Source organism: Eretmochelys imbricata, chromosome 1, assembly GCF_965152235.1.
Source record: "Eretmochelys imbricata isolate rEreImb1 chromosome 1, rEreImb1.hap1, whole genome shotgun sequence".
NCBI classification, from domain to species: domain Eukaryota; kingdom Metazoa; phylum Chordata; order Testudines; family Cheloniidae; genus Eretmochelys; species Eretmochelys imbricata.
In genome coordinates, this window is record NC_135572.1 from 200,905,770 (window position 1) to 200,918,070 (window position 12,301).

At 44.4% G+C, this 12,301-nt stretch overlaps 1 protein-coding gene across 1 annotated transcript in view; it reads right to left on the minus strand.

Moving 5' to 3' along the window:
• Positions 1-12,301, minus strand: part of LOC144267734 (coagulation factor V-like) — a 63,383-nt gene that overhangs the window by 36,318 nt on the left and 14,764 nt on the right. Inside the window, exons 8-9 of the mRNA XM_077821978.1 lie at positions 4,593-4,770; positions 3,872-3,974 (exon numbers count right to left, since the gene is read on the minus strand). Coding sequence (XP_077678104.1) covers positions 3,872-3,974; positions 4,593-4,770 — 281 coding nt within the window. The remainder of the gene's footprint in view (positions 1-3,871; positions 3,975-4,592; positions 4,771-12,301) is intronic.

The following is a 12,301-nucleotide window of genomic DNA, read 5'->3' on the forward strand; positions in this document are numbered from 1 at the left end:
TTATTTCATCCATTTTTACTGCGGCAGGAAGAACAAGTGTTTCCCCAATGGTATGTGGCTTTTTGTCTTTCACTATTAAGAAAGAAACCTTAAAAGAGGCTTCTAAACATTTATCATGAAGTTTAGTGAAATTTTGTAAAGTACTGGATTGAGTATCGCATGACTTTGAACATCGCTGAAAAAATTGTAGAGGTTTGTCTTCACGTTCTGGATGCTTAGTTTTTAAATGTCTTGCTAATCGTGATGGCTTCATACTATCATTAGCTAATATCTCAAGGCAGAATACACACTTAGGGCGAGGTTCATCGTTAATGACTGTGGATGTAAATCCATATGTCAAATAGCTTTCTTGATCATTTTGAATTTTTTTGGCCGACTTCTTGTCAGATCTGATTAGATCATCATTGTTTTTACCACATAATGTGGTTGACGAAGAGCTCGTACTAAGAGTAGGAGAACTGCCAGCTCTGTCATTTTCTTGTTGTTCGCTTGTGCTTGCATTATTAGTATTATCTTCAACCCGCGGTTTCTTTCCAGGAATCTTTCTCAGCCACTTGTTCATTTTGTGAGGGTTAGTTTAGTTAAAACTAGATTATATAATCCATAAATCCACTTAACCGGGCACATGTAAACTGCAATATGTCGCAATACGCTGAAAGCGAACGAAAGCGTGAGGGCGCCACTGTCAACCCCTCCGTGTTGTGGAACTCCCACTCTTCCCTCAGGATACCTCGCAGGGCCGGTTCCAGGCACCAGCGTAGGAAGCACTTTCCTGGGGCAGCACACTATAAGGGGCAGCATTCCAGCCAATCTTAGGGCAGCACTCCTCCAGCCGCCCTTTTTTTTCCCCCCTCCGGCGGTGCTCCTCCTGCCATGCCCCCCAATGGATTGTCTTGCGCACCCCACTTTGGACACCATTCCTGACAGATGTTTGTCGAACCTGCTCTTAAAAATCTCCAATTAAGGAGATTCCACAACCTCCCTGGGCAATTTACTACAGTGCTTAACCACCCTTAAAGTTCGGAAGTTTTTCCTAATGTCCAACCTAAACCTCCCTTGCTGCAATTTAAGCCCATTGCTTCTTGTCCTAGCCTCAGAGGTTAAGAAAAACAATTTTTTCCCCTCCTCCTTGTAACAACCTTTTATGTACTTGAAAATGTATGTCCCCCCTCAGTCGTCTCTTCTCCAGACTAAACAAACCCAATTTTTTCAATCTTCCCTCAAAGGTCATGTTTTTGAGACCTTTAATCATTTTTGTTGCTCTTTTCTGGACTTTCTCTGATTTGTCCACATCTTTTCTGAAATGTGGTGCCCAGAACTGGACACAATACTCCAGTTGAGGCCGAATCAGTGCAGAGTAGAACAGAACAGAATTACTTTTTGTGTTTTGCTTACAACACTCTTGCTAATACATGCCAGAATGATGTTTGTTTTCTTTTGCAATAGAGTTACACTGTTGACTCATATTTAGCTTTAATCCGGGAGTCACAGTGGATCACCTTTCCGCAGTACTCCTTCCTAAGCAGTCATTTCCCATTTTGTATGTGTTCAAGTGATTGTTCCATTCTAGGTGGAGTACTTTGAATTTGTCCTTATTGAATTTCATCCTAATTACTTCAGACCATTTCTCCAGTTTGTCCAGACCATTTTGAATTTTAATCCTATCCTCTAAAGCACTTGCAACCCCTCCCAGCTTCGTATCATCCACAAACTTTATAAATTTATTCTCTCTGCCATTATCTAAATCACTGATGAAGACATTGAACAGAACCAGACCCCACTTGATACGCCCTTCCAGCTTGACTGCAAACCACTGGGAATGCTGCTTGCTGTCTGACTCATACAACGAAGTGCAGTCACATCTCTCCGGTCCTTGAACAAATCCACTGACTCCCCCATTCCTTACAGGAATCAGGAAATAAAGTGTCCCCTCTTCCTTCTTTAAAGCCTTCCATGGGCTGGCTACAGATTATTTCATAGCCCTTAACTTCTGTGTAGTCTCTCATTTGCTTGCCCAGCACTAGCAACCTCACTATCCAAGATTGCGGATACACAGTCTTACCACTGTTGATGACTTTTCCTGCTGCTCTTTCTGTATCTCTCAGCCCCATTTCATTTCAGATCACAGCAGAAAACATTTCTCTCTCTTTTTCCCTTAGCTATGCCTCTTAATATTTCCTAATATTTCTTCTCCTCCATTACTATTTAGCCATGCAAAAACTATGAAGATATAGTACTTGGACTTTCAGAAAGTCTTTGACAAATCCCTAACCAAAGGCAGAGTAAGCAGTCATGGGATAAAAGGGAAGGTCCTCTCCTAGATCCATAACTAATTAAAAGATAGGAAACACAGGGTAGGAATAGAGGGTCAGTTTTCACAGCAGAGAAAGGTAAATAGCAGGTTCCTGCACGGATCTGTATTGGGAAATGTGTTGTTCAACTTATTCATAAATGATCTGGAAAAGGGGGTGAACAGAGAGGTGGCAAAATTTGCAGCTATACAAAGTACTCAAGACAGTTAAATACAAAACTGACTGTGAATCGTCATAAAGGGATCTCACTAAACTAGGTGACTGGGCACCAAAATGGCAGACGAAATTCAGTGTTGATAAATACAAAATAACGCACATTGGAAAAAAATAATTCCAACTATATATACAAAATGATGGGGTCTAAATGAGCTGTTTCCACAACAGAAAGATCTTGGAGTCAACATGGATAGTTCTCTGACAAGATCCACTCAATGTGCAGCAACAGTCAAAAAAGCAAACAGAATGTTAGGAACCATTAGGAAAGGGATAGATATTAAAACAGAAAATATCATACTGCCACTATATAAATCCATGATACGCCCACACATTGAACAGTGCAGTTCTGGTCACCTTGTCTCAAAAAAGATATCTCAGAATTGGAAAAGGTGCAGAGAAGGGCAACAAAAATGATCAGGGGAATGGAACAGCTTCCGTACGAGCCAAGATTAAAAAGACGGGGAGTGCTCAGCTTAGAAAAGGGACAACTAAGCGGAGGAGGGGCGGGGGAATATGACAGAGATATGGTAAAACCATGACTGGTGAGGAGAAAGTGAATCAGGACCTGTTAGTTACCCGTTCACATAACACAAGAACTAACGGTCACCCGATGAAATTAATAGGCAGCAGGTTTAAAACAAAAGTAAGGAAGTACTTCTTTGCTCAACCCACAGTCAACCTGTGGAACCCATTGTCAGGGGACGTTGCGAGGGCAGAAGTAGAACTGGGTTCAAAAAATAATTAGGTAAGAATATGGAGGACAGGTCCATCAATGGCGATTAGCCAAAATGGTCAGGGACCCAACCCCATGCTCCAACTACCAGAAGCTGGGACTGTATGACAGGGGATGGATCACTGGAAATTGCCCTATTCTGTTCATTCCCTCTGAAGCATCTGGTACCGGCCACTGTCAGACAGGATATGAAGCCAGATGGACCTTTGGTCTGACCCAGTATGGCCGTTCTTATATTACGTCAGTGAGACCCTTGGCTGGTGTAAACTGACATGAGCTCATTGAAGTTGAGGACCACGTCCACGCAGGCATTTTTTAAATAATAGTGCTGCTTAGCATATTTACATTTGATTTTTCATCTGTAGATCTCAAAGCACTTTACAAAAGTGGGCACTTATCATAATCCCCATTTTACAGATGGGGAAAACTGAGGCACGGAGAAGAGACACAACTTTCCCAAAATCACACAGCAGGTCAGCGGCAGAGCTGGGAACAGAACCCAGGACTCCTACTCCTGTGCCCTAATCAGTTACATGACCTCCTAAAGGCAAAGAGAGACTCTACCCAAAGTAAGACTTTCGATATTGTGCAAATGTGAACAGTTTCTGACCTGTGGAATCCAGGGGGTCAGTGGCTCCTTCTGCATCTTTTGAAAGCGTCACTCCATGAAGGTAAATGCTGTAGGGTCGACTGGCCATATTTCTGAACACGATCTACGTATATATGGAGATGCAGAAAGTTTGAGTTCAGCATTCAGTGAATCCTGGTCTGGGTAAATCCCAGGGAGAGCGAAACTTGCATGATTTCAGCACTGAAAGTGCTCAGGGGAAGAAACGCTCCTTAAAAGAAAAATCTGGGGATATTAAACCAGAAGCTCTACTGCAACATGAACATTTGTGGACCGCACTGATTGGGATTCCTCTTGTGCTGCCTGGTCTCAGGCGGCTGATGAGAATGCCATCCTCAGGAGCACTTCCCACACGGCCAGGCACACGAAGCCATTGAGAGTGCTAGCCATGGACTGGAATCATGGAGATTCCATAAAAACGAGGAGTCTGTGTGGCACCTTAGAGACTAATCAATTTATTTGGGCATAAGCTTTTGTGGGATAAACCCCACTTCATCAGATGCATGGAGTTGAAAATACTGTAAGCAGGTATAAATATACAGCACATGAAAAGATGGGACTTGCCTTACCAAGTGGTACATTATACATTATCTGACAAAGACTACAACACAAGCTGTTTCTTATTTACAGTAAGTTATTTTACATTTACAGTAAGATACACCACAGTACATAACAGTCTTTGTATTTGGCCCTCGCCACTTACCGTGATTGTGTCTCTAACCTGAGCTCTGATAACAGGGCCCAGAATTCCCATTTCCTTGGGCCGGGGAGTCTCCAGAAGCTTATTGAAGTTGGCATCTTCATACTGCCTGAAAACGGCCTTTTTATACTTCTTCCCAATGAGATTTGAGAAGTTGTCCAAGGACTGAGCTTTATATTGCCTTAAAAAAAAAACAAAACCAAAAAGTATCAATAAGATCTTCTTAATGGTGAGATCCACTAGATGATAGAATACTCTCCCACGGGAACATGGCGGAAGCCCCACTGCATGGCAAAAGACAGATCTAGATTAGACACAGCTCTATAAAATAGATTATGATGATTTGTGCTACAGTAGTAGCGAGAGGCCCAACCAAGGTCAGGGGTCTCATTGTGCGAGACACTGTACAAACACATAGTATGAGATAGCTTCTGCCTCAGAAAGCTTCCAATCGAAATTTTCAAGACAAACAAAGGAGGGGAGAGAGGAAGTATTACTCCTCCCATTTTACAAATAGGAAAAGGAGGCACAGAGGGACTGAGTCACTTGCCCAAGGTGTCACAGTCTGTGGCAGAGCCAGGAATTGAACTCTGATATCCTGAATCCAAATCAAGAGACTAGACTTAATTAACATTACACCAAGGTCTCAAAGACAGTGGAATTCCCAATGATGGCTAAGAATAGGTAGGGTTCATGAAATAAAGGTGAGAAGTTGTGTTTTAGCCATGAGCTGTGGCTGTTTTGTACCTGGATCCTTTTGAGAAATGCTGTGGAAGCGTGATAACAGTAAAGGTCAGATTTATTCCCCTCACTCTCTTCCTTTCCTTCTCCTCTCAATCCTCCCTCTCCCCTGCTGCATCCTGGGAATTGTAATTCCTGAACTCAAAGCTACAGGAGCCCGCTGGGAACAAATTTGCAAACACACACTGGGATAGCTATCTGCACCACACCTTTCCCCTTTAGAATAACCATTGTAAAATTTCAGTCACTTCCAGACCATCACTTGAGTCCTGTAACAAAGTCTTCCAATCTTTTAGGCAGTCTCCTATGTCTCACACTTCTCCTAATACCTGGAGAGGCACGAACAAGACCGGGTAGTGGAGCAATTCCTACTGCTATAAATTGTCCATCATTACTATTGGTGTCATCAGCGTTCTCTGGTCCAAGATGGAAATCAGCACTCTCTTCTTCAGCTGTTGGCTGATGAACTGTGGACAGTCTTGAAGTGTTCTATTTCTTTTGCTCTAGTAATCCAGCAGAATCTTCTCAGATTTCTGTTAACTGCAAAGGAAAGGAATATCCTGAACGTTCTTTTTTGACTTTGTATGACAGCTTCACATGAAGAAGAGCTCCAATTTCAAATTTGTGAGGTTTAGCACTTTACAGTACACACACTGCCTTTATTTCTCCTGTTTGTTCTGAACACATTCATGAATAGTTTCATCAGGTTTGGTTGAAAAAGGAGAACATGTAAGTCCTTGACAGGTAGTAAGTCATTTACCAGCCTTGTGTCCTCTTAACAGTTCAAAGGGTGATAATCCTGGTGTTGAAAGTGGAGTGGTCCCAGAAGCAAACAGTGTTTCATGTAAAGCTTCTTTCCCTGGTCTCACTTGAAAACTGGTAAGTTGCAAACTTTCTTTCACCAGTATGTTCATTCTCTCAAGTAGACCACTCGCTGTGGGATTGAAGAAAGAAACCGTTTTCTGTTTGATAGCATTGTTAATGAGGTAGCGTTGCATTTCAGCACAAGTTATTTGCATTCCATGGTCAGTTACCAATTCCTTGGGAAATCCTTCTCGGGCAAAAACTAATGATTTTAGCTTATTTACTATTTCAGCTGTAACCTTTCCAGTGAATGTAATTTCTGGCCAATCTGAATGATAGTTTACCATACTAGGACAAACCTCTGTGTAACAGGCTGACCTTCAAATGCTCCCCATTAGGTCAGGAGCCGGTTTCTCTCATGAACAATTGGGTTAACGAACTGGTGTGAGAAGGAGGCTGAAGGTTTTCTGTGACTTATCACTTCTAGCACAAGCCGTGCAAGTCTTGATTATTTCCTCAACTTGCTTGTCCATCCCTGGCCACCAGAAGTCTTATTGCAGTTGTCTTTTGGTTAGACTCATCCCCATATGTCCTCCATCTGCCAGGTCAATTAATCGTTGTCTCACAAGTGTAGGCACAACAAGATGATCAATTCTCAAAACCCATTCATTTACAAAGGACATGTGATACATGTCTATATATAGCTCCGAGTGTTCTGGTGTCATTGTCATGTAAGACCATCCATTGACTATGTAAGTCTTTAGGTCCTTGTGATGGGGTCTGCTCCCCACACTGAAACTGCAAGAGTTGCATTAGGTCAGGTGGGCCCAATCAGCTAATTAGGTTCAAAAGGGGAGCTTTGGGTTGGAGGCAGCTAACAGAGAGAAGCTCACTTGTGAGAGAGAGGCAAGGCTTCTACAAAAGACAGGGAATTAGCAGGGAGATATGTGCAGTCACTTCTTGGAGAAGGGAGATGTGGCTGCGGCTACAGAGGCAGGTAGCCTCGGGTTACTCCCTGGGAGGAGGGAGTGAAGAGACTGGCAAACCCAGAGGATGGGGGCAGGCCAGGAGGTATGGAAGCGGCTCAGGGAAAGGCAGCAAGGTGCAGGGAACTGATCTTGGCTGTTGTGTAGAGTGTCCCTGAGCCGGAGCCTGAAGTAAAGGGTGGGCCCAGGTTCCCCCACTGCAGGAGTGGCACCGTGAGCTAATGAAGCGGAAGACTGCTGGAGAGCAGGAACATTGATACACTCCAGCACCTAGAAGGGGAAACCACAATAGTCACTTAGCCAGAGGGCTGAGTCACAAAGAGGACGCTGCAGCTCTTGGAAGTAAGAGGGAGGCTGCAGGGGAGAAACAGACAGGTGTAATTGCTGGGAGGGACACTGGCCTGACTGAACTAATATCCAGGACAGCCACAAAGTGGCGCCATCCGGCGGTGAGTACAGCAACCCCATCACAGTCCTGAACTACCTTGTCGTCTCTCATGGCTGTTACCCACTCTGAGATTGAGTTGTAGCAGAGATTTGTGCAAGGACAATCTCTTCATCATCTTTCTCTATTGCACCCTCATGGTAAGATATGAGCAGGCGAGACAGAATCTGCAGTGGTGTTTTTGACTCCTGGAAGATACACTGTCAGCAAATCAAAGTCCTTTAGTTTGGTGACCCATTTGGCAATTCTTGGAGTTGCTTTTCCAGAACCTCTTGTGATGAATAAAGGTGAAAAAGGTTTATGATCAGATCTTAAGATAAATCTCCCACCACCCCATAAGTAAGTTCTGATGTGTCTTACTGCCCAGAAACATGCCAAAACTTCTTTCGCAATGGCAGAATCAGATTTTGCAGAATCAGTCAGGGCTCTGGAGGCAAATGCAATAGTGACTCCTGTCCATTTTTTAGCTGAGTCAAGACAGCACCAAGACCTTACTCACAAGCTTCTCTTGTGACAATTGTTTGTTTCACAGAACCAAAAGTTCTTAAAGCCGGGATGGTGGACAGTGCATATTTGATCTTGTTAAAGCTGTTCTTGTACACATCAACCCATTCAAACCTTACATGTCCTTTTTTTAGGAGATGACTCAACAGAACTACTTTCATAACAAACTTTGAATGGTATTTGCATAATCCAAAGGAGGACTGAAGTTTGTGCTTTTTGTCAGGCTGTGGTGCATCACAAATGGTTTTCACTAGGTCTGGTTTTGGTTGTATGCCATTCTGAGAGATTCTATGCCCTAGACATGTCACTGAGATGGTACGGAGTTGACATTTCTTCTTGCTAATAGTAAATCTGTATCCAAGTTTTTCTAGAACCTTTTTTAGCATGCCATCATGTTCAGATTCATCTTTGCCATTCACTAGAATGTCATCTTGAAAGTAAGTAACACGCATTCTCTCACCAAAGATTGCAGGCATCATTCTCTGGAATACTGGTGCTACAGAGGCCTTTTGAATTGGAAAAAACATTCTGCAGTGATGAAAGCTGTGTACTTGCAGGATTTTTCCATTAAGGGGATCTGGTGGTAAGCCAAGCATAAATCAAGAGCCATAAACACTCTTGCCTCCTTCAAGGTGAGCAGCATTTCACTGATGTTGGATAGAGGATAACAATACACAACTATGCTGGAGTTTAAATCTCTCAAGTCCACATACATGTGGATAGCACCATTCGGCTTCCTGGTGAGAATGATAGGAGAAACCCATTCTGATTAATCAACTCGTTCAATCGTATCTGCTTTATGTTGTTTCGGAATCTCCTTGAGTGGTTGTCTCACTGCAACTGGTATGTTTTGCATTTTATGTTGCACAGGAACCACATTATATTGTAGCTGGCACTTGTGCTTGAACCTTTTTGCAACCCCTGCAGTATCTGTGAAAACTTCTGGAAAGTCCAATTCCCATGCCCCAAGTGATCTGCTTGTATATATTTAAGTTTCTACAGATGGATCGGAGCTGTTCCTGACCAGCCTCTTCTCCCCACAGATCCAGGAAATCTAATACCTCCTGTGTAGTACAGGCAGGAGTGTGCCTGCAACATGTAGTTAGCATGGTCAGTTGCTAGGTGAGCTCTCCAAGCTGGGCAACCAGGAAATGGAATTCCAAAAATTCATGGGGCTTTTAAGGGGAGGGGCAGCTTCCTGCATACCTCCAGTGGAGTTCAAAACGGTGAGAGGTCAAGGAGAGGCATTGTGGGACACCTCCTGGAGGCCATTAACTTGATGTAAGTTATGCAGTGTCTATACTGACACTGCATCCATCTAACTACATCAATCTTGACTCTACGCTGCTCATGGAGGTGGAGTTTAGTTGGCAGAGCGGGGTAGTTACGTCGGCGGGATTGAAATTAACGGGTAGACACCTCCATAGTTAGGTCATTGTAAGATGCCTTGCATTGACCTAACTCTTTAATGTAGACCAGGCCTAACTTGACGCTCTGGCACTGAGAGTGAAGTATCTATGCCTTGGGGTCATCTGACCTGGACCCTGCCAGGGATAGGCAGCGTGAATTTGTCAATTTAACAGATGAAATGATCAGAGATCAAATCGTCATGAAGACAACAAGTTCCCCCAAGATTTGTGAACAACTCCTCATGATAAAAGGCCTTACCCTGGAGAAAACCATAGAAGCTGCCTGACGAGTGGAAAGCACCATCCACTGTGTTAAGTCACTTTCTGCAACACCACATGTCTTCCAGCCAGCAGGTTAATACAGTCTGATACAAGACTGCAACCCGCAAAGCTCCTAAATCTACATCCTTTATTCCCAACCAACACTGCACTGTGCTATTTGCCAACTCCCAACCTGAGTTGCATGCTTCAGACATACCCCAGAGGCTATGGTGGGTCTCCCATCGGTGACTATTTTACAGCTACCATAGAGTACAAAAGCTGTAATCCCAAGGGAAAAAAAAAAAAAATCTATGTAGCCCAAATGAGAGTTTCTATTTTAGGATGGAATTATCAAAGGGGGCTTCAAATGATATTAGATCTGAACAGCACAGAACATATTCTGCAAACTGGAAAAAAGGACTACAAGAGGGACCTGCAGCAGTGCTGCGTGAAAGCCAAGGAGCTGCAGCACGCATACCAGAAGGCAAGGGAGGCCAACAATTGCTCTGGTGTGGAGCTGCAGTCTTGCCACTTTTACAAAGAGCTGCATGCTACCTCGATGGAGAACCCACCACCATCTCTCCCAAGAGTCCTCTGGATTCTTTGGAGGAACCTGAGTCTCAGGCCCTCTGCTGTGAACAGCGAGGAGGAGGAGGAGGAGTATGGCGACAGGTGACCAAGGTATCCAGTGGTGCAGCAAGCCAGGACATATTTTTGAGTCCTGCACAGTCCAGCTAGTCCCTACAGTCCAACACAGGCAAGCCTGATGCAGGGGAAGGAATTTCTCATAAGTATGCAATTTGCTTTGAAATTGCAGGGATGGAAGGCCCAAAGTTGCAGGACACATCTGTTGATTTACTCTTTTTTTACTGATGCTAGGTAAGGTAGTGAAACAACCAATAGAGGTAGAGTTGTTATCTGCTTTTCATCCCCCTCTAGAGTTAGGCAGAGGGTCCCTGCAGAACAGTTTGTGCGCTCCAGGATGTCCTGCATATCCTCCACAGAGATTGTGTGGAAACTTCTCTGGATGTAGTGTGCAATCCTCGGCCAAAGGTTTCTGGGGAGGGCTTCCTTATTTCTTCTGCTACGGTAGGACACTTTCCTACGCCACTCAGTGATTACTTCAGCCGGAACCTTTGCAGCACACAGGCTGGCTGCATATGGCCCTGGTTTGCAGCCAGACACCTGCAGGATCTGTTCCCTTCCAGCCTCCATTACCCTCAGGAGTAAGATATCAGCTAAAATCACCACCGTCTGTGGAAAACAGTGCCAGTATTCAGTTCAATTGCCCTATATGCATACACTCATGCCCATGAGCTATCCCCTTCATTCCCCCCCTCTTCCCTTCATCGTCGTACTCATCATGACTGGACTGCAGCCATATAAGGAGGAGAAGGAAGAAGAGGGATGGCATATTCCAAGAGATCCTGCAAGCCTCTGCTGCTTTGGATACCAAGCACAGGGCTTGGATGTTCACCCTTGTGGACAGCAGGCCAGGGATACAGCGGAGAGGAGAAAGGTGCAGGAAAAGGACAGAGATGTGCAGCAGGAGATGCTAGCACTTCTCAAGCAGCAAACAGACATGCTGCAGACTCTTGTTGAGCTTCAGGTTCAACCATCTTGTGCTCGCCTCCTTCTGCAGCCCAAAGAGAACTGCATTCTGGGACCTCTGGGGCCACTGCACTATCCCTACCACACCACCCTGGACAATCACAGCTGCAAATACACTGACCTGTGAAAGACAGTTTGTATATGTGTTTCTGAATTGGAAATGACTTTTCTTTCCCCTTCAAAAGTTCTTTTCCCTTTATTTAAGTTTTATTCAATTATCATTTTTTTCTATTTGCATAGGTATGGAATAAACGTCTATTTTTGGCAACTTAGTGGATTTCCCAACTCCAAACTGAGTCCCAACTGATCAGTAGCAGTTGGGCATTGCAAGTTTCCACAGTGCAATTACCACTCACTTCTCCACTCTCAGTGCAGATCTCATTTTGGTGTTGCTGCGCAGGAGGGCTGGGGTGAGTTCAGCACATAGATCCAAGAACATCCGAAAGTTCTGCAGCCACTGCTCATCTTCCCAAACCTGACGTGATCCCACCCGTCAGTGCTTCTTTCTCCGGCCCAGCTCCAGCTCCAGCTCCATCATGAATACCGTCAACAACTTTGAATTGTTTCTTTCTATGTCCCAGAGCAAATCTAGCCTCCGAGAAATTGTCACGTTCCCTGCAGCAAATCTGGCGGCTCTGCCAATACTGCAGGACCAGGCACGCCATTCTCACAACACTCATCACAACAGTGCAGAGCTGTGCAGGATCCATGCTTCTGACACAGATAATGGACAGCCAGGAGGGATGCACAGGTTTGTGGGGATTTTGAGAAGAGGCGTGGAACGTTATGGGATGCAGATGAAATTATGAGATGGAGAACACTGCATTATGGGATGTTGAAATCATGTTCCTAGTCACCCCTGCGCGACTCGTTTTGCATCGATACAAGTGCTGCTAGTGAGAATGCGCACCGCCGACAAAAACAGTGCAGTGTGGACACGCAAAACTGATG